Here is a 21,403-nt window from a genome sequence, read left to right on the forward strand (position 1 = left end):
CTTGACCAGTGTATGAAACTACTGAAAAACACAGTCTCTGTGACCTTGAAAATTAACTGAAGGTCACCATAATCGACTGGGTCCTGCACCTCCCCTAGATAAAGTTTTGTTTTGAATATGAAGACACTCTAATGAACGGTTCTTGAGATATTTCACTGACAGGGTAAAATGCTAAAGTCCCCTTGTGACCTTGAGATGAAGGTCAAGGTCACCAAACCTGAGGTCTTTCTTGTACTGTGATAAACCTAGATACCAAATATGGAAACAATCTATTCAACAGTTCTTAAGATATTCCAATCCATATGTATGGATGTACATTCGTACCTACGTACACACGGACTGACGGAGCTTAATACTATATCATAATATATAATGGGACCACTTTAATCAAGGGTTTATAAGGGGAAAATCAGTTAGGTGTAAGGGATAGATTTTTCCATGGGTTGTGGCCACATAACAATAAGCTACTCAGTACTAGTTTTCAACCCTACAAGCATTGGAATTAAGAGACTTCCAAGACCAAAAATTCTGTATCACATATGCATAAAGTTTTTAAAAAGATTCAAAAAGAAAATATAGACACAGTAAATTAAGAAGCATGGTTATGAATGAATGCTGCTACTGACAAGTATTAGATAAGCCGGCGCACTGAATGCATTTGTGACAAGCAGGCGGGGCAAGTAATCTGGACAAATACATTTGGCTGCTGCAAGTAGATTGGCAATTAAGCACATGTAATACATGCTGACCATGGTGTGAAATCAATCCTGCTGCTGTTCAACATGTGTCTCTTGGAGCAATTCAGTTCAGCAAAAGCCCATCACGACATGATTCGCACTAGGAAATTGAACTTTTCAATATTTATACAACAACCTGTTTCCCTCTTCAAATGGATTGTTCTGGAGGGCGTTCCCATATATGCAATTTGGGGTTATTTGTAAGGTTGTGGCTCATCTAATACTTGTCAAGCAGTAGTTAGTTAGCTAATTGCTAGCCTTAATATGAATCAAAATCTAGTGTACTGTAGCTCCATCTCGTACGAACCAATTCAAAATGGCCACAAAGATAACTATTAACTTAGATCATGATACACTTATGTAAAATGTAGTCAATAGCCAATACTAATACTAGTAATAGCTGCTAAGAAATTTTAGTAACAGCTCAAAATATCACACAACTTTCACAAATGTTGAACAAAAATAAGCCAAAACTTGTATGATATCAGTCTAAGTAAACTTATCCTCAGTACTTTTCGTTACACTCCACTACTGAGTCCAACAAAACCATATGGGAGGTCGCATCAGGCAACCTCTGAGATTGGCCAATCAGAACACAGCTTACCAAACCACAAAAGTCGACATCAGCACATACCTTTTGAATTTTTATCTCGTAAAGGTTTGTACCCGAACGATTCTGAATGCTATTTAGCGTACGCTCGCTTCCGGGTGATGCACACGACATACGTACAACCCTGAAAACGGTGAGTAAACAGTCGCTGAAAATGGTGTTTTGGGCAATATTCAAGGATGTCATCTTGCGGAAATATTAGCTCATGGAAAACCATGTCAACAGAAACCCCAAAGTGTATATACTGCAGGTCAAATAATTGTGTTATATGCAGATTTTTGTTTGTGGAGAGATCTGTGTCAGTGACTGATCAATAAATAGTAGGCGTTGTCTGATTGGTTAAATCTATTTAGCCGTCTCGCATTTGATTGGACGGTCATTGGTCGCTCAAAGGTTACCAGACGCTACCTTCTACTAGGTTTTGTTAGAATCAGTGGTGGAGTGTAACGAAATACACAGAGACTAAGTTTACTTAGACTGGTATGATATGAACAAAATATGACATCCATAGAACGTCCAGCTACTCCAGAAATACCTGTGAAGTTCATCAGTAACATCTGCTTGTAAGAGAAGACTTGGGGGCTCTGGTGGTCAGGCTAGTTGACTTGCCTGTTACATGTCATTGTATACCAGTTATATAGACTGATGCTTATAACTACAACCTGACTGGATTGTCTAATGCAGACACAAATATTTACAGATAAATGAAATATCACTGACAACAAACAACAAACATACAAATCCAGCAGAACCTAAACTGTATAATGGTAGAAACTGTACACTTGTACAAGCCAGTATGTGTTGGTATAAATCATAATTCCATACATATTTAAATCCATCCATACATATATATACATAATTAAACCATGTGGTCCTCATATACGACTGATGTAAATGTCCCATTTTCCAGGCTAGTCTGTTATAAGGACAGACAAACAACACATACATGGACTTATCGCCAGACTTACAGCACGGCTGCAGAAATACCATAGCCATGGCCATAAATAGGTTTACAATGTACTGGCAGTGTCAACTTTCAGAATGGTTGAAGTGCAAAGGTAACAGCATTAGAAAAACACAACTGAAAATACAAAACACATATGCAAGGCCTCACATATTGCTTCACAGCTACCAAACTGCCAAAGTTTGTACATAATTGCTTTTCCATTCTGTTCATCCCAAAATGAAAAGAGTCTAGATTCTCTGAAGGTTCTGAATCTCCAATCTCATTGGCACTCTTTTCAGTTTTAACGTAGTTGCTTGCCTCTGTCAAAAATCAAGTTTTGATAGGTTTAGCTAAGTCTAGGTAATTCACAGTAACTGTATTTAATGGTGTCCTATTTAACTTTTGGACAGCATTGTGACGTATTTAGGTGACATGTCATAGTAAGGTCGTTCTGCCACTGAGTAGGTAGAATGCACCAAGGACAATGTATAATGAGTCAAACATGTTCTACTATGGTTTCTCACAAACCCATCTTTAAAAAATAGGTCCTTGGCTAATCTCATAAACAGCAAGGATACTTTACATTAAGCATGCGTAAGAGCTGTCTTGGATGGTCATGGTAAGGCAATAAGACCTAGGGAACAGCTCAAAACTGTTATGTAGATAAAAATATTTATTCTCAGTGACTTGACGTCATTTGTGACACTCTACCAAACTGGGATAACTTTAGATAGAAAATCACACAAATCATAAGGCTATTACATAAATATTTTTAACACACCCACAAAGTTCCAACAAAACGTCTAGGTCAGTAAGAGTTTTTCCTACAGTACAGTTCCAAACGAAAAATATGAAAAAAACAACATGATGATTAGTGGTCATGTCTGTATTTGAACTTAAATCTTTTGAATATTTTATGACAATCCCCATAAACGATGCAGTCCGAACTTTACTGTCATGAGAATGGCTGTATTAGATGTTATGACATATGACTCATTTCGATTCCACTGGAGTGAGTGAGTAGGCTGGGTTTTTACGCTGATATTAGCAATAATGTAGAAATATACCGCAGGGGACAGAAAAGCACTCCACATATTGCACCCACGTGGGGAATCAAATCTGGGCCTTTGCCTTTTCTTTTCGGACAAGCTAACAATTTCACCACTAGGCTACCCAAAACCCCTCTACTGGAGAGACTGATTATTGTCTTATGTCACTTTAAAGCAATGTTCAAACAATATCACAGCCAGAGACACCAGAAATGGGCTCAACACACTGTTCCCATGATGGAAATCAAACCCTGAACCACAGGGCTATCCAACCACCAAACTATTGGAACAACCTTTACTGGCCTTCAAAACTACTGCAGGTCTTACCTGTAAGTCATGATTGTAAATCACACAGAATTTACTTGCGCCATAAATTTTATGATGCTTCCTTTTCTAACTGAATCCTGGTTAGCTCTGTACGAAAACAGCTGGTTGCTACTTCCTGTTACTTGCTGGTACAAATGTACTTGGTTATTTTTGTTTTTGTAACACAATGCCTAGCACAACTGAAAATACAACTGAAATGCTGAATCATCATATCTAGCAGTTTTGAATCATATATATAGGCTATCACGCGAGTGTGTTTTGTAATGGTTAATATCCTGCATTGAGAATAAATGTATAAACGTTGTATTTAGGGAGCCTTGATGAGCTGAATACATAGTGTTTATTCCTAATGCAGGATATTAACCATTGAAAAAGACAAGAGTGTGATAACCTATTTATCATACAATGTCATTCTTACTTTAAAATTTTAAAAAATGTGATTTCATTTGCCACAGATCATGAAACTAAACTTCCTGAGATGTGCCCACATATCTATGACGTCACAAATATGTGCGTAGTAATACGTGACGTCACATGGTCGGTGACACAGTTTTCTACTGATCACTCATTTAACTATGTTACGTCATGTCGTTCCCAGTCAGCTTTTATGTTAAAGAGCGTATTGTTGTCAACAAATATTAACTTAGTTTGAAAAATTACAAAAATCACATATGGAATTTGGGAAAATTTCCCAACAATAATTATAATGTTCGTGAGGCATTTTGCAAGCACACTTGTCAACTGACAAAGTGTCGAACAGTTGATTCGAGATTTTCGAGAGTCAATGATTGCAAGACGCCTGCATTTCGGTGCTAGTGTAATCAGTCCCATCTATCATTACAAGACAACAATTTTCTCTCATCAAGGTACTCACAGTACCATAACCACGGCTGTCAATCTGGACATGACTGCTGATAGATGAGCATTACGTCATGTTTGTTTAAAGTGTGAAAGTAGTCCCTACAATTTGCATATGACCTCCATCGTTTGCGTTGGTATCTGCATATGACCCCTACGGATACCGAAAATATCCGTTGGTTTTATCCTGCTGAGAACACTACCCATTGTATGATAAATTCCACATATCAGTAATAAAGTTTGTTTTCTCTTGCTTGTTCACATGATAGGAAGTAGTTTTTGACTGGGCGCAATACACAAAATATGTTGTTTTTTTGTTTTTGTTTTTTTTAAAATTCCAGATCAAATTCTTACATGATACATCAAAGATCCAGATGATCTTAGGCAGTATATTGTACTAGTGAATATCTGTTTTTCAGAGTTGAACATGCACATGCACAAAAATTCACATACACACATCACCATTCACACATTTGTAGCATAATGACTATTACAAGACCAGGCAGATACAAAAAGGATTTAGTTTGATATGTGATCAAGATAGTTACATACAAAAAACAAACAGTTTGATTCAGGTTGAAATTTGGCAAAAAATACTGCTCTGTTGTTTCCAGTTCAGAAAACAGAGTGTGGTAAAGCATCCAGATTTTGGAAGTTTGCTGAAGAGCAATTGATAAGTGCCATGGTCTTTTCAATTTTAAATCTGGCAAAGGCATCTTTTTTGAAGACACAAAAAAGAGGTTTAACTTTAAGAAACTTGTATTTTGTAAACCAAAACCTTGGCAAGCAATAAAATGAAATCAAATATCTTATCTCTAATAACATTCTCCTTGACACCAAACAAGACCAATTCCACAGATTCAAATTAGAAACATGTGTACACTTTTGTATCCAGTGAAGGAAGTCATTCCAAAACTTACTAAGTTACATTCCAATAACAAGTGCACGATAGTTTATCTCTGTTTATTACAGAACTCACATTGATCACTCAGTGAATATTTGAGTTAAAAAGAAAAGTATTTTTTGATAATATTCTGTTGACAATTCTGTATTGGAACCAATGGAGTTTAACCTCTTGTGTTGATATACAAAATATGTCACAAAAACAAAAGTCTGATACATAATAGTGAAACTACTATAAAGTTGTTTAACTTGAAGCATGGCATTATATTTGTTCATTCAGAGAGTTCACAAAAAAAATCTGACCATGTTAGTGGTGAATAATGTGTGTGCTGTCACTGTATGTGATAAAGCAGGACTGTGGTGAACAGGGTCATATCAGAGGTAATTTAACATCTATTTTTTTTTAAATGAACATATTTCACAGAGAAAATGGTGCATATAATTTATATCCTGAGATATTATGAAAAGGAGCCCAGAGACATTCTTCATTTTCAAAAACTACAGTTAACTAGGCTTGACACATATTCCTGACTAGCATGGGCTTTCTTGGATACATTTGTGTCAGGGTCTGTATCACAGACTACATTAGAGGGAACAAAGTGAAAAATAAGCAGGTCGTTTGCATATGACTTCACCCACATCAATGTCAACAAGTATTTATGGATGAAAATATGACTAAAAATGATCAAATAAACTACAAATGCAAGTCCCAAATCCAGGCATATACAATGAACACTTACTATTTGTACATTAGACAAGTTAATTATCATAACAGGATTATCTTGTGCTCATTTGGTCATGTTTATTTCTAATGACATGAAGATGTTCGATAAGGGGCAAGTAATTCTATAACTTCAAAATGTAAGTTTATAAAGGGCACAACAGTGTCAACACCAATCAAAACAAAGAAATATACTCAAGTGCATACTATGCACAAAAAACATGATGTAACAACCCTTCATTCGACAATAATAACAAAGTCTATGTTTGATAATACAGGGCTATTCTACAATGTAATATATTCAAAATTACCAGTAGCTGTTAGAGGGGCACTTCAGCAATTGGCTCAATTAAAAGCAATATCATCATATCATAACAATAGTTTTACCATAACTGCAATATAGCGTATTGCAACCTTATCATGTAGTTCAGGCTTTATTATGCATGGTAGCCTATTATTTAATGCATTTGCTCGTCATACTGAAATCATAAGTTTGATTTCCGATATAGGTACAATGTGTGAAGGCCATTTCTGGTGTCCCCTGCCATGATATGGCTGGAATATTGCTAAAAGCAGCCCAAAACTCAACCACTCTGTTTTAGGAAATCAGTGTGAATCTCAGAGCTAACTACAATTCCATTTCAATACAAACTGAGTTATATATTACAATCAAACAAATATTCTGAGACTGTGTCTTTTTCTACTCAGCACAGGGAATACAGTGATGCTTTCAGAGTTATGTGCAACTCTCCCTCATTTACAATAGTTGTGTGGTATTTCTGGATATTGCTAAAATACCCCCTCACTCCCAACAATGCCTGTAGACAGTCCTTATGTGCTGATATACCGATAAAAGTACTTAACATATGTCATATTTGGGATTTCACTTTCTTAGTAAAGTACAAATTCTAGTACTTTTTTTCGGTTGAGTCCCATCCGGGATTCGAACCCGCACCCTCAGAGTCAGGCACCTAATCGCCAGCACACAAAGTCAGCCGCCTAAATGGCATCGTGTAATCATAGCTTTCGGCCGTGGGAGCCGTGCCAATTTACACTCATCAGAGGGGTACACAAAGTACGCAGTCTAGACTACCAGTTGTCCGACTTTCATTTTTGTGGAAGTCGCGGTGGCTGAGCGGGCTAGGCGGCTGACTTTGTGTGCTGGTGATTAGGTGCCTGACTCTGAGGGTGCGGGTTCGAATCCCGGATGGGACTCAACCGAAAAAAAGTACTAGAATTTGTACTTTACTAAGAAAGTGAAATCCCAAATATGACATATGTTGCATTTGACCACTTTCTAAATGGCATCGTGTAATCAAAAGTACTTAATACTAAAACTTCCAGGGTAATCCTTTTTTTCCAACACATGAATTGAAAGTGGTAAGTGTGAGTTCAGTGTTACATTCCCTCTGCTCTATACATTATACATATTGTATACATGGACAGGGAGTAAGGTGCACTTCCAAAATGGTAGAACAAATAACAAACTGTAAACAGTAATAGCGCAGTTATGTTGTCATGGCAATGGTTGGGTGATCAGATCCTCCTTCCACAAGCTGCTACAAAAAGAGTCTTGTTCAGAGTTCAAAATCCGAAGGGCCCTTGCCAAGGTCTCACACCAAATAGAATTTAGGTCTCCTTAGATCCATACAGTACTGAAGCTAGCGGGGGGGGGGGGGGGGGCCCAAACCACACCCAAGTTGTATCTCAACACATTGTGGAATGTTTGGCTTACAAATAGAGAAATATATTCACATTGCCAAGATAACTTTATGCCCTCATAAATCAATATTACTTTCTTATTTACTCAGTTGTTACACAAAACCTGGGTCACAATCATAGGCAGTAAGACGTTGACTCATTTATGATGAAAACGCTTATGCTGAAAACAATGACTCAAACAAGGTAGATATTACAGTGCCCAATCCTATGCTTCCTACCCGCTGGAGTGAGTGAGTGAGTGAGTGAGTGAGTGAGTGAGTGAGTGAGTGAGTGAGTGAGTGAGTGAGTGAGTGAGTGAGTGAGTGAGTGAATGAATGAATGAATGAGTATTTTATGTTCTTTTAGCAATATAGCAGGAATATAGTGGCAGGGGATACCAGAAATGGGCTTCACGGTGTACCAAAGTGGGGAATCTAACCTTGGTCTTCCGCATGATGAGCAAATGCTTTAATTCCAAGGTTACCCCATCGCTCCTCTGCCACAGCAGGCAACTGAGTGGGTCTGAAGGTCTCAAGTTCGGTTTCACCCTTCGATAAAACCATGGCGAAAACTTTTGATACATGATTCCATCATTTCTTCATAATACTTAAATGAGCCTGTATCTTCACACAAAGAAAAAAATCAGAAGGATTGTGTTCTTTGTCAGACAGAAACTTCAACATTAATGACATTGTCACATGAAAACTCTCACCTCTTTGAATGGTTTGGTCTTCGTTGTCATGACGTACTGGAACTTACAAAGTTCACAGACATTTTTCTCTGAGCTTTTGATCCACTTTTGTAAACATGATGAGTGGACAAATTTGAGGCTGCCTGAACAGAGGCAAGGGGAGATAAGTGGGTTGTTGGGCTCAGCTTCACAGTGGCATATTCGACAGATATCCATGCCAGCTGAGGTTGTTGAAAGCTGTGACTCACATCGCTCGGTTCCACGTGTTGTCACTGCATCTGCATGCATTGTTTCCTGAAACATTATGAATTTCCTGATATTATGCCTCAAAACAACGTCATACACAGATAGACATATACACTGAACAGTGGGTTAGTTTAGCTTTAGCTGCTTTCAGCAATATTCCAGCAATATCACAGTAGGGGACACCACAAACGGTCATCACACAGAGACATCTAAGGAACACGTAACAGTCCAGTGTGAAACATTGGTTCAGTCTGGAGATTGCTACTCAACCAAAGGCAGGTTCTAGTAAACTGTCTTACAGTCAACTGACCTTTCCTAATATTACTAGTACTAAATACTAGAGGTATTAACACAACAAATAAATTATGTCCAGTGGTGTGTTTGCACTTGCAGACTTAAAAGTGTTTGATGCAGACTGCTGTCTCTCAGCCATTATTTCACTATTATCCACTGGGAAATTTGCTTTGAAATTAAATGTAATTCTCATGACATAAATAAAACAGACTGGAACTGTCACATTACCCACCTTTAAGAAGGTGGCCATTCTTTAAGAAAGAAACATCCTGATACTGATGTTTTTACCCTGCCAAAATGAAGTTTATAAGAGAAGATACTGTCAGTTGATCCTACACCTGCCACAAATTACAGTAGATTTCACTAGTGATCATTCGTAACTGGGCTTTTACATAATTATTCCACAGGTTCACCAGAATCATGATTGCTATTCACAACACGGAACTTCTGGTTCAAACCTTGTTTGTACATGTCCAAGATATGCCAAAGTAAATTGAGTAAATGAATGCTCATTATGATGAACAAATAATTCCCTAGTCAATGAAACAGTAAAATCGAATTTCAATTTCCCTGGGAATATACAAACCAAGTCGCCTGTGAGACATACGAAAAGGTATAGAGTCACATCATAAACCTATCTGGTACCCATTTACTGCTGGGCGAACAAAAGCACATTTGATACAATGTCACTTGGCACTGAGGACACTAAATGCACGTCAATTTGGGCCATGACATAAACCCAACGAACACTCAGTAGTCAAGGTCAAGGTCAAGGTCAAGGTCACTCACTCAACTATTCTGCCTGTAGGCAATGGTCATGAACATATACACATGGCATAGCATAGTATAGTGGTGCTGATTAATGATGAAGGAGTATTGTTAAATGGATCACCCTTAAAGGCTAAAGGTCAAACATGTCAAGGTGATATTTATTTCCTGGTGTCACTCAGGTTTATTTGACCACAAACACATAAGTTATGTGTTAGCTGTACACGGTTGTAGAGAATACTCTGTCACATCCCTGCGTAAGTTTAGCCGTGGCATTACCCAGTGTTTGTCATCCGAGGCTCTTGAAAGACATTAAGAAGTTTGGCAAACAAAAACTTACACCATGTTGGACAGCCTAAATACATGACACGTTCTTGCTTACTTAATGAGATTTCATTTTGACGAAAATTGTTTCTTTTGCTGGTCAGTATAGTAAAAAACTAGGATACACCTTCAGCATTATACTTGTACATAAATTGTAGATGTTTTAAAAATGAAGAATATGCAATAATTCAGTGGGTTGGTTGTTTACAATCTCTGGAACTAAAGCAGAAGCTTATGTTGTGCTTTATCTCAGAGTCCCTGAACCATATCATTTTAGCTTCAGCCAAGTCCTTACTAGATTTTCCCCATGTTCTGAATCTCCTATTTCAAGGATCCCTCTCAATTTAAACAGAGATTTGTTGCCATCAAAACTATTTATTTTAAGAGACTAAGCATTCGTTTACATGTATAGAAGCAGGTCACCATATCAGGCTGCATACATTCATGCAGTAAGTGCAAATCAAACTTATCCATCAACATTTCATACAATAATGTGCAGAGTAATTTGATACCCTAGGTTTAAAAACTTCTCTACACAGCTGTCACAAGCGAACAACTAGCTAGCATTAACACAGGCTATCGAACTTCTCAATACAGATTGACTAAGCCACAGACGGACCTTAACTGCATTTATTGGGGCTGTAAGTACATTATATTCGCATGTTCACTCTGTTCAGTACTGTGCCGCACAATGAGTTAGTGCTCAGTTGGTTTTCAAATAATATCCTCTGACACACAGTTTCTGTGTTCAGTAGACAGCAGGTGTGCCTGGAGAATTAATGGGAAATACACTGACTTGTAAGGATTCTGGGTGACACATAAGACCTAAGTCATCAATGGTTGTTAAGAAGGAGATCAAATGAGACGTGGTAGAGAAGCTCTGACACTTGGTTGGATGCAGTGCATTATAATGCTCATGATGTCAATCACTGTCTGGTTCACACAAAAATATTAACTGACCGCCATCATACTATTGGACTTGCAAAGTGTGGCAGAAAACAAACAAACAAACCTTCGACTGTCACGATTAAACATGCTAAAGCTGATAAAGGCTTCCCTCCTTCATTAACTGCACTCACAAAATAGAGACTTGCCCTGGTCAAGATCCACATACATAGTCACAGACTGTAATGGACATGTTGTAGTTTCCTGTGTGGTACAGGTCAGAGTTCACAGCTTGTACAGTTCATTTAACTCCAGGTGGCTTCTGTCACAAGGTGTTTGTATCAAGCTGGTGGAATACAAGTAACATAATTCATTGTCCAAGTTCCTTTGTGTGTATTCAGTGTCCAAATGTTCATACCCAGTGTCTTACAGATCCAGTAAAACAAGGAAGTGCGAAAAAAACATGACTAAGCATCCAAAACAAAAATCATTTCCGTAAGTTGAGCTTGTTGACAGTAAAAGATTAATACATCATTAACTTATACAAAAACAAGAGAAAACTGTGTCCAGTGTCTCCCACTGCTGTAGGAAGCGTTCAATACACTTAGCGTGCTCTGGTGATTAATTTCTACTCAGCAAGTTCAATAAACATCTATCCAACTATGAGATGCACAACTTTCAAGTCCCTATAAAACACATGTATAAGCTTAATCATTTCTCTTGAGCATTTTTTGCCGAAAAGTGGATAGACTCAATCCTCTATTTCACTATCATCAGAGAGAAATTCCACAAAATGTATGTAAGTTCAAATGTCTCTAAACATACAAAAATCTATAACATACAAAAACAAAATATGAGATACAAACCTTTATTTAAAGTCTGTATAAAATACATATGTAAGCAAACTGAGTTTTGAGCCATGGTTTTTGAGGAGAAGTGGATAAACAATACCTCTTGTTGTATTGGATGTACAGGATGAATAGAATAAAATTCAACTGAAACATCTGTAGAAGTGACAAAATTAAGAAACTGGATGAACAAGGTATGAGAGGCACATCTTTAGAGTCCCAATTAAAGATTTAATCAATTCTGTTGAGCAGCTTTTATGGATAGACCTCATCCCCTATAACACTTTTTTCAGAGGAAAATTCAACAAAATATATGTAAGTCCAAATGCCATTAAAATTGGAACAATAAATAAAAGACAAAATGAAAATATGAGATGCACAATTTTAGAGTCTCTATAAAGCACATGCACAATCTATATGAATTCCATAAAGTAGTTTCTGAGCAGAAGTGGATAACGTACATCCACTCCTTCGTCCCCAATACACTATCATAAAAAATTCAGAAATTCAGCAAAACGTATTTAAGTTCAAATGTCTCTAAACTTAAAAAAAACCAAAACAAACAATAAAGTACAAAAACAAAATTCGAGATGCACACAATTAGAGTCCCAAGAAACCCCATCTATAAGTTCCCTGAATTCCACAGAAAGTTTTTTTAAGGAGTAGTGGGTAGAGTACAATCCTGGTTTCGGACAGATGGACAGACGGAGGGCAGCCCTATATGGCCCCTGCCATATACTATGGATGGTCTAAAATACCAACTGTCAGACAAGCAAACATATTTGCCACAGTTCAATGATCCATTCAGTCCAAATCCAAGAGCTCGTTCAATCAATGGCACTGTCATATGCTACCTATTATGTATTTATGAATATAGATATACATGTACATAGTTACATAAAATATGCAGGAAGGAACACAAAACAATATGACTTACATTCTAGCAGAATGGGCCCATTCTTACTTTGCTTGCAAATATTATGGTCAAACCAGCTCTTTGATGATAAACCCTGTGTAAAGTGACCATTATAACAAATGTTGTGCTACACAGCATATCTCGATATACCTAAGTTACAATCTGATACGCATCATTAAACATATGTTCAGAACAAATTGGGTAAACTTGACCAATAATATTTCTGAACAGGTTCTACAGATACAGTTAGTTCTCAACACATTCTGATAGTGCCTACTTTCAGCAGTTAACTGCTGATTTAGTGATGAAACTGAACAGCAAAAGAAAAACAACCCTGGCTTTTTGTCAAGTTTATGAATAGAAAATGAAAGTTTACTCTGATGAGATTTCATCTTTTGAAAATTGTGTGCATATTATGTAATTTGCAAAAAGTAACCAAAAACCTTTACACATTAACAAACATAACAGGAATATTCGACAAATGACACAATTCCACACACTAGCGGTAACAAAGTCTACATTTGTAGTGTATGACAGTCGTAACGTGCATCTCAAAATATCTATGTTACCATGGGAAACTGATAGAAAACATTTCATTGGAGCAGCCGGTCCAGCAGGAAACACTCACTGTGTGTGACATGGTCGAGCATCATAATGAACAGTAATTATATTATATTACAACATGCCAGCTGTATGTTGGAGGAAGTGGCATAGGTCATAGACTTTGAAACATGCAAGCACAAAACACCACAATGGTATCATATATTTTTATACACTTGTTTTTAACTTGATTATCTACAAGCTATTGCCTAATATAATGCTAACATTCACTTACATGTACAGAAAGTGAAAACAACAGACTCATTGTACCTAAATGCTTTATACACAAAAAGTAAAAACTAAGTTCATAAAACGTTCATTTAGTGCTTAATACTTAGGAATTCATTTAAGGCTTGTCCAAAGTTTAAAACCATTTATGCTTTTACTGATTAAACATTCTAAATATTCATTTTCAGTTTGCTGCAAACATGAATCTCTGTGAACTGGTTTATAATGATAGTTCTTAAAAGTGTCGTCTAAGATAGTAAGAGGACTACCATTGTAGGAATTTTATGTCCTGAAATTTGTAGGCTTTGTGGGACAGGCATGCATCTAAGCTGCTAATGATTTTTCATACTCACCATGCACATCCCATTTTCATAAATACATGTTGATTTAAAAGACACATAAAAGGCATGTGCGTCTCTATGTACTTATTCTGGTGCATGCCTGCACTATAACCATGACGGTCAGAGCGTGATAGGGCACTAAACATAAACATTTACTGACCCACTGTCTGGACAGTAACAAAGTCACAACATCCTGTGTGTAGTGGTGGTGGCTGTGAAGTGGCCTAGTGGTTTAAGTGTTTGCTCATCATGGCAAAGACCTGGGTTCAAGTCCTCACATGGTTACCATCTCTGAATCCCATTTATGATGTCCCCATTGTGATATTGGTGGAATACTGCAAAACATGACACTAAACCGCACACTCTCACACAGTGTGTAGGAGTACTATTGGGTTCACCTTCTTTCTACAAACACAAAACAATCATTGACTTCTGCAGTGGTAAGTAATGCTGTCTGCTTTTTCTGCACCCAGCAATACTCCAGATGAAAGAGGTCTTTAATTTTACTAATCAAGTCTAGACAAAACAATCTTGTAACAGACATCAAGAACATCAATGAGCACCATTAGGATTTCATGACATGCATCAATAAGGTTATCATGTCTGACCTCCAAATCAAATTTATTTGCTGTAACAACAAACATTCTGACCAAATCTTCACAGGGGAATGAGAAGCATAATACCCATTAATTCTCACATGATAATACACGACTGAAAGTTATACTGTCTATACATTTGTTAGTTCAGGGGACCCACAGTAACATATTTTGAGGGTATTAAGTATTAGTGAGTGAGTGAGTTTAGTTTTATGCTGCATTTAGCAATATTCACGCAACATCGTGGCTGAGTACACCGGAAATGGGCTTCACACTTTGTGCCCATGTAGGGAATCGCACATGGGACTTCAGCATGATGACCAAAAGCTTTAACCACCACGCCACCCCAAACAGCTTGTCTGCAGGTATTAAAATAAGGCTACCACGGGGACCATTATGTCAAAAGCAAGTAATGTACAAGTTTTTAACGTGGTGGTTCACAGAAGGTGAATCCCTATTTGAATTGAAACTCAGTATGAAGAAAACCTGACATAGACTGACCGTACATTGATTGTATTTATCACCATCAGAACAGAAATATCAAATAAATCTTGGGTATATCTCAATCAAGTTTGATAGAGTCATTTGACCATGATTACATAATTGATAAGTTTGATTGGATTTGTATGTTTGTCTTCCTACACTCAGTATTGCTCACTTCACCGCATTGACCATTCAAGAACTGTGTGACTGCAGATAAGCCAAACTGTGAGCATGGTGAGGGCTGAAAAAGCATTTTGTAGAAAGGTGTTGGCTTATAGACACTTTTTTCTGCTATTAAACATATGATTTAGTTTTGTTCCTTGTGAAGTTCCAATTTGTTTTGGCTAGGCATTGTATTTATACTTATATGTGTCTAAATGGCAATCAACTATGCATGTTATCCCTTTTTATTGGTAATTTTGTTTAAACAACCTTAATAATACAGAATGAATTTTCATTTTGATAAAATCAGGAAAATAGTATCTGTATCTGACAGTTAATTTACCAACAGAGAAATATATTTTGACGTTACATTATTTCAATTGCAGGTTTTGATCTATAAATGTAAAATAAAGATAATCGTAACTTGGGAGCACTTTGGTGTTTTGTCAGATATCAGCTGACCTGTCACCATATGGTTCATGTGATCTTGAAAACAGTTTGTCAGTTTGACAAGTGAATGTCAAGTTACAAGAAACATGACTTTCACAAAGCAAATAATATTACTTGTGTATTTTCTGTCAACAACACTTTGTTTCAACACATGTGACAGTTCTTAGAGTGAATGATGTAAACAAATGTTGTAACTATCGGGACACACAATTTCGATTTTGAGTAAAATAAACTGGACTACAAACTTAAGTCCAGATACCAGGATTAACGCTGTGTCATTCAATACAGATTTGCTGATACTCTGTTTGTGATGGTCATGATAAGAAGTACGCAGATTGCTGGGGCCCGTTTCACAAAACGCTCGTAGCCTAAGATCTCGTAAGTTTTCTCGTAGCCATTGTACCTCCTATACTGTAACAAAGGAGCTACGGATGCTACGAGAAAAGTTACGAGATCTTAGGCTTACGAGAGTTTCGTGAAACGGGCCCCAGGTCTGACTTATCTCTTAGACATACTGATTACCCATCAGGGCCTAGATTTTCGAAGCTCTCTTAGCATAAAGATAGTTGTAAGTGCCATACATAAACATTAACTTAACAACTATCTTAGAGCTAAGAGAGATTCGAAAATCTAGGCCCTGATCAGTTAACCTACGGTGTATATGATCATAACGATTGTCTTATACCTACAATATCTTTGCTGCTTACCTACACAAATATTTGAACTGTCGGCTTATCAAAAGGAACTGACACGGGTACCTCCCGCAAACACAGAAGCAGAAAATGTCGTTTTAACTACAGCAGAATACGAGGACCTAGTGCTAATAAAAGTTCCTTCACTAAAACTGCTCAGTTCTAGTTTCTTAACATCATATATATCATAAGTTACTATTCCTCATTAAATCATTAATATGGGACAGAATGAGATGGGGGTGGGGGTTGAGGTCAGGAAGGGTTGAAATTTGATAAGACAATACATGTATTAAGAGTGAGTGAGTGTGTGAGCAAATATTCCAGCAATATCACTGCAGGGGACACCAGAAAATGGGCTTCACATATTGTACCCATGTGGGGAATAGAACCCGGGTCGTAGGCGTGACGAGCGAACGCTTTAGCTACTTGGCTACTCCACCGCCCCATATACATTTAAGAAGAGATTTAACTTGGATGTTAGTGTCTTATCACTTCCTACTGTTTGTTGTGTATATTCAGTCCATATTATATGATGAATTGTATCACAAGTAACAAGGTGATGCCAGCATGTGTTCTTAAGAATTGACTAACATGATGAAAATGTCCTGATGATACTTGCCTTGAGAAAGAAACACTGTACCATAACTAATCACTAAGTGGCAACAAAACTGGGTAGGGAAGATGGCATATTAGCATTCTGAAAATTGTTCACCTGTTGAACTGATCTTTGAGATGTTTCTACATTACTTTTATGACCTGAATTTCTTCTGACAAAAAGGTCACAGTAAACTGAATGTCACAGTACACAGCAAGGCATGCTCTTAACATATAAAATGTTTTCAAATAAGCACCCTTTATAATTATATTTTGTATGCTTTCCAAAATGAATGTAAGTATGTGCCATAATCTTCTTGAAACATATCAACATTTGATACAAAACTCTTTCCCATTTTTCATTGTGAAAGAATACTTGAAAGCATCTTCTTTTTTATCTTAACTGGAACAATATTCAGTGTTTGTAAGCCAAATTAATCAAAGATGGGTTTGATCAATATTCATCAGAACAATCATGATTCATATATTTCCCCTACTCTGCTGACCAATCAAGTTCAGATAACACCAGGTGTTGGTGAACAATCTAAGCATGTCCTGCAGTACTAACACACCTGGTGACCCTTTGAAGCAAAGGGGGTAGTGGGGTAGCCTCGTGGTTGAAGCATTTGAGTGAGTGAGTGACTGGTTGTAGCAATATTCCAGCAATATCATGGCAAGGGACACCAGAAATGGGCTTCACACATTGTGCCCAAAGTCTGGAATCAAACCTGTGTCTTTGGTGTGACAAACCCGCACATTAATCATTAAGCCTTCACCCCTGTTACACTGAAGACCTGGGTTTGATTCCCTACATGGGTACAATGTGTAAAGTCTATTTTGGTTGTAACTTGCCATGATAGTGCAGGAATATTGGTTAAAGCTGAGAAAAACTTACTACATTTACTTACTCAGTTTGGAATTGAAAGAAGGAAAGGATAGTAAGTCTTGGCATCTTGAAAGGTATGCATTTGCACCATGTATTCACAAACAACTTAATGATATGAACAAAAGCAATATCTGCTGCTCAACTAATGCTGAACAGCTGAACGAAACAACCCTATTTACATCAATGCATAACACATTATTACAACTGCCACAGTGTCTACTACACAAAACAAGAATAATCTATTCAATGAGTGAAAATATTTCACTGAAACAAAAAGGGTAGCAGGTGTTAAACAGTACATGAATAAACTACTGTTGAAAAACAAGTTGAGGTAATGCAGTACAAAACAATACTTTACACATCAGGATCATAACCATGGGATATTGATGTCAGCATTTTGAAAAATAAATTAAAAATCAGCAGGAATCTTGAAAACAAAAGCTCTATCTGGTTGACCTCTGCCCCATGAAACTAACTTATCGTATAAAGTTATGTTTTTCAGAAATCCACAACCACCACCACCACGAAATAACCAACAGATTTTGTGAAATGAATACATGAACTGGTGTCAATAACCTGGCAGAGTAGACATTTTGATACTTCCACACCATCAATCAGGTATTACAATAATTCATGTACTCTAAAAAGTATACATGATAACATCTACACAAAACTGAAGTGTGAAAAAACATTGTAAAAGGTTCACCTTTGCTTACCAACTGTTAAAAAGGGTAATACACAGATTGGTCACCACATGGAAGACCCGGGTTTGATTCCAATTAACAAAACATTCAAAATTGTTTCAATATATTGTTTTGAAAGTATCTGTTTAAATATGTTTATGCATCACTTACATTTTACAATTGTATCATGTATTTTTGATATTTTGGTTTTTCAGATGATTATTTTTCATGCATAAAGTTGAGAATTCAGAAATTTTTAATCTCTAAGAGAAAAAGAATGTTTATCTTTTCATGAACAATTATTAAAAATATGAAATAGTTATGTTAAAAAACGTAACAAAATTGATGCAATAATTCTGCGTAAATAGGTATCGTGATATCAGTATCATCAATTCCTGAAACTTATGTACGGTGACATCCATATCAGGGACCATACGCTGCATGTGCAATGAAATACTTACCCGTGTACTCTCTTTCCCCTTGTTGGGGCCAGACACATTGTTTTTCCTGTCTTTCATAACTCCGAGTGGTCTAACTGCTATTTGTTGTATTGGCATACTGCTGTACTCTCTATGGTATACATCTGTTCCAGTTTGGTGATCCAGATACTAACTTTACGGTCCTTCCAAGTGGCTATACTCATGTATGTCTTTTCTAGATGCCCTACATACTGAGGATCACAGCTGGATCTTCAGTAGTCTGAAAACGAGGAAATGGATTAGGTATTTTAATCTTGCTACCAACATGATAAAACCAAATTACAGTTAACTAGGACATATTTACCTCCACATTTTTAAAATGTCAGATGGGGACCTGTGATTTTTAATATGAACAGTATCTGAATCTTGAGACCCTTTTAAATTTTGACATTAATGTAGCAACAGAGATCTTTCTAACTTTACTTCAAATACTGCATTACTTGGTACAATGTTGTACATTGTATATGCTGGCCATAACAGAAACCTGCTTTTAAGTTTTTTAACATCCCTCAATGAATAATGTTTGCTTGTTACAACATGATGCATATTAATTACATGAACAGCTACATTTTCAGAGATTAAGATTGTTGCATTTATCTGAATTCAGGTGACATCAAATTTTCTTCTTGTCTTGTTTCTGAACACAATGAAAGATGAAAGTATCACTGAACTGACTTTCTTATGAAAACTACACTGAAAATATGTCTCTATTTATTGAAGAAACTATGAATAGTGATCTTTATGTACACAAGAAATGAACTACCATCTCTAGTTATGACTTCTATGGTGTCAACTAACAATACAGCGTTCCTGTAACATCACACACAATGTCAGACCACACAACATCAGGCAGTCAACTTCTTAATCAAAACATAATACTGTATATAATATGCACACACAAAAATATGAAACGTAACAATGTTATCACTCGACATTTTATAATGCAGGCTGAACATAAAAGATTTGTCCTGTTGAATCTTGTTCTCTTTTATGAAGTAAGATCAACCATCACTGTGTTAAAGGGGTTGGTTAAGTAATTCAACCATTCACAATGATATAGATCATACATAAAGAGGATATTTTGTCTTGTAAACAACAACACTTGTTAATATGTGCTTGAAGGGTCATTTGCACAACATTATACCTGACCAATTCATCTTTTAGAGCAATGTTTTGGGACTGCACTAATGAGTTCTGGTGGTACGTAACAGGTTTCAAATTGGATAAAAACCCTAACCGGTAAGCCTCAATTCTAAGAATCCTAAATGGTTGTTTGAAAAGGCAAACCTAACTATAACCCCCCAACGATTGACATGTATTTTGTTCCTCTACAGAAGTGTCAGCTCTCTAAGGATCGTATAAGGTTCATTGCCTCTAAATACATTCTGCATTCTGGCCGCTGTTAGAAATCTGTTTTGTTTTCACATTTATGACAAGAGCTAAATATTCCTGAAATTTAACACTACTGAGTACGTCATCAACATCAATAGTTTATGTCTTTCTTAGCAGTGCGAAGAAGCTAACCTGACAGGTGACATAAAAAATACAATGATCAAAAGACTCGGAAATACAAAGTCTACAATGAAGCTTCGAATGACACTGTGCAGGACATGAGCTTCCTTGACAGTTTGCGCAAGAGATTTGTTTATATACCAATCCACTCTATTTGCGTGTACCGTAAATCCTTCTAAGACACACTAAACACTGAACTAACTTTCAACAAAGCTTCTCACATTCCAAACGTAGATGCACAGAAAATATTCACCTGTGTTGTGCTCGCCACTTATTTTGTCACATCTGATCCCCAGGTGCGATTGGCCTCCATATGTAAAGATGACGTCACAACAAGTGCCCTCTAGTGCCGCTGATATTTCCATGCAGATGTTTGGAGTCGACCAAGATTTTCACATCGATAGATTTCTTAGCTGATTTTACCTCAAACATTACGATCGGATTTCTTCCATTATCATAAAGGGATAAAAAAGATAACTAACCTCAATAGCTATCAGCCGTTGATTACATTTGGTGTTTGGTTGAAGGGGAACAACTCCGTTTTGTTATCTCAATCAAGAAGATACATTTGTTTGGTGGTAGACTATACGTCCTGAAACAACTACCCAAACGAAATTAATTTGTTTCTGTAATATGTTTCAATCCGCGCTGTTACCAAAACATTTATGATATTTCAGATTGATTTCCAGTATTGGCCTTTTGAGTAATATTAGAATGGTGACATGAATGAAACTCCAGTTTCAGTGTATATTACTCAAGAATCAATCAATAATAAAGACATACAATATACGTTAGATGAGTGTATAGGATATTTATTTGTCTAGGCCTCGAGCTCAGTGTTACAAGCGCTCCGTAGTGGTTGAGTATACATCC

At 36.8% G+C, this 21,403-nt stretch overlaps 1 protein-coding gene across 1 annotated transcript in view; it reads right to left on the reverse strand.

The window, feature by feature from the left end:
* The window catches only part of LOC137284511 (E3 ubiquitin-protein ligase MARCHF1-like), a 34,026-nt gene extending 13,167 nt beyond the window's left edge, over positions 1 to 20,859 (reverse strand). The window contains exons 1-3 of the mRNA XM_067816336.1: positions 20,784 to 20,859; positions 19,001 to 19,238; positions 8,565 to 8,837 (exon numbers count right to left, since the gene is read on the reverse strand). Of these exons, the coding sequence (XP_067672437.1) occupies positions 8,565 to 8,837; positions 19,001 to 19,096 (369 nt within the window). The 5' untranslated portion in view covers positions 19,097 to 19,238; positions 20,784 to 20,859. The remainder of the gene's footprint in view (positions 1 to 8,564; positions 8,838 to 19,000; positions 19,239 to 20,783) is intronic.
* Positions 20,860 to 21,403: the final 544 nt, after the last annotated feature.

This window comes from Haliotis asinina, chromosome 5, assembly GCF_037392515.1.
Source record: "Haliotis asinina isolate JCU_RB_2024 chromosome 5, JCU_Hal_asi_v2, whole genome shotgun sequence".
NCBI lineage: Eukaryota > Metazoa > Mollusca > Gastropoda > Lepetellida > Haliotidae > Haliotis > Haliotis asinina.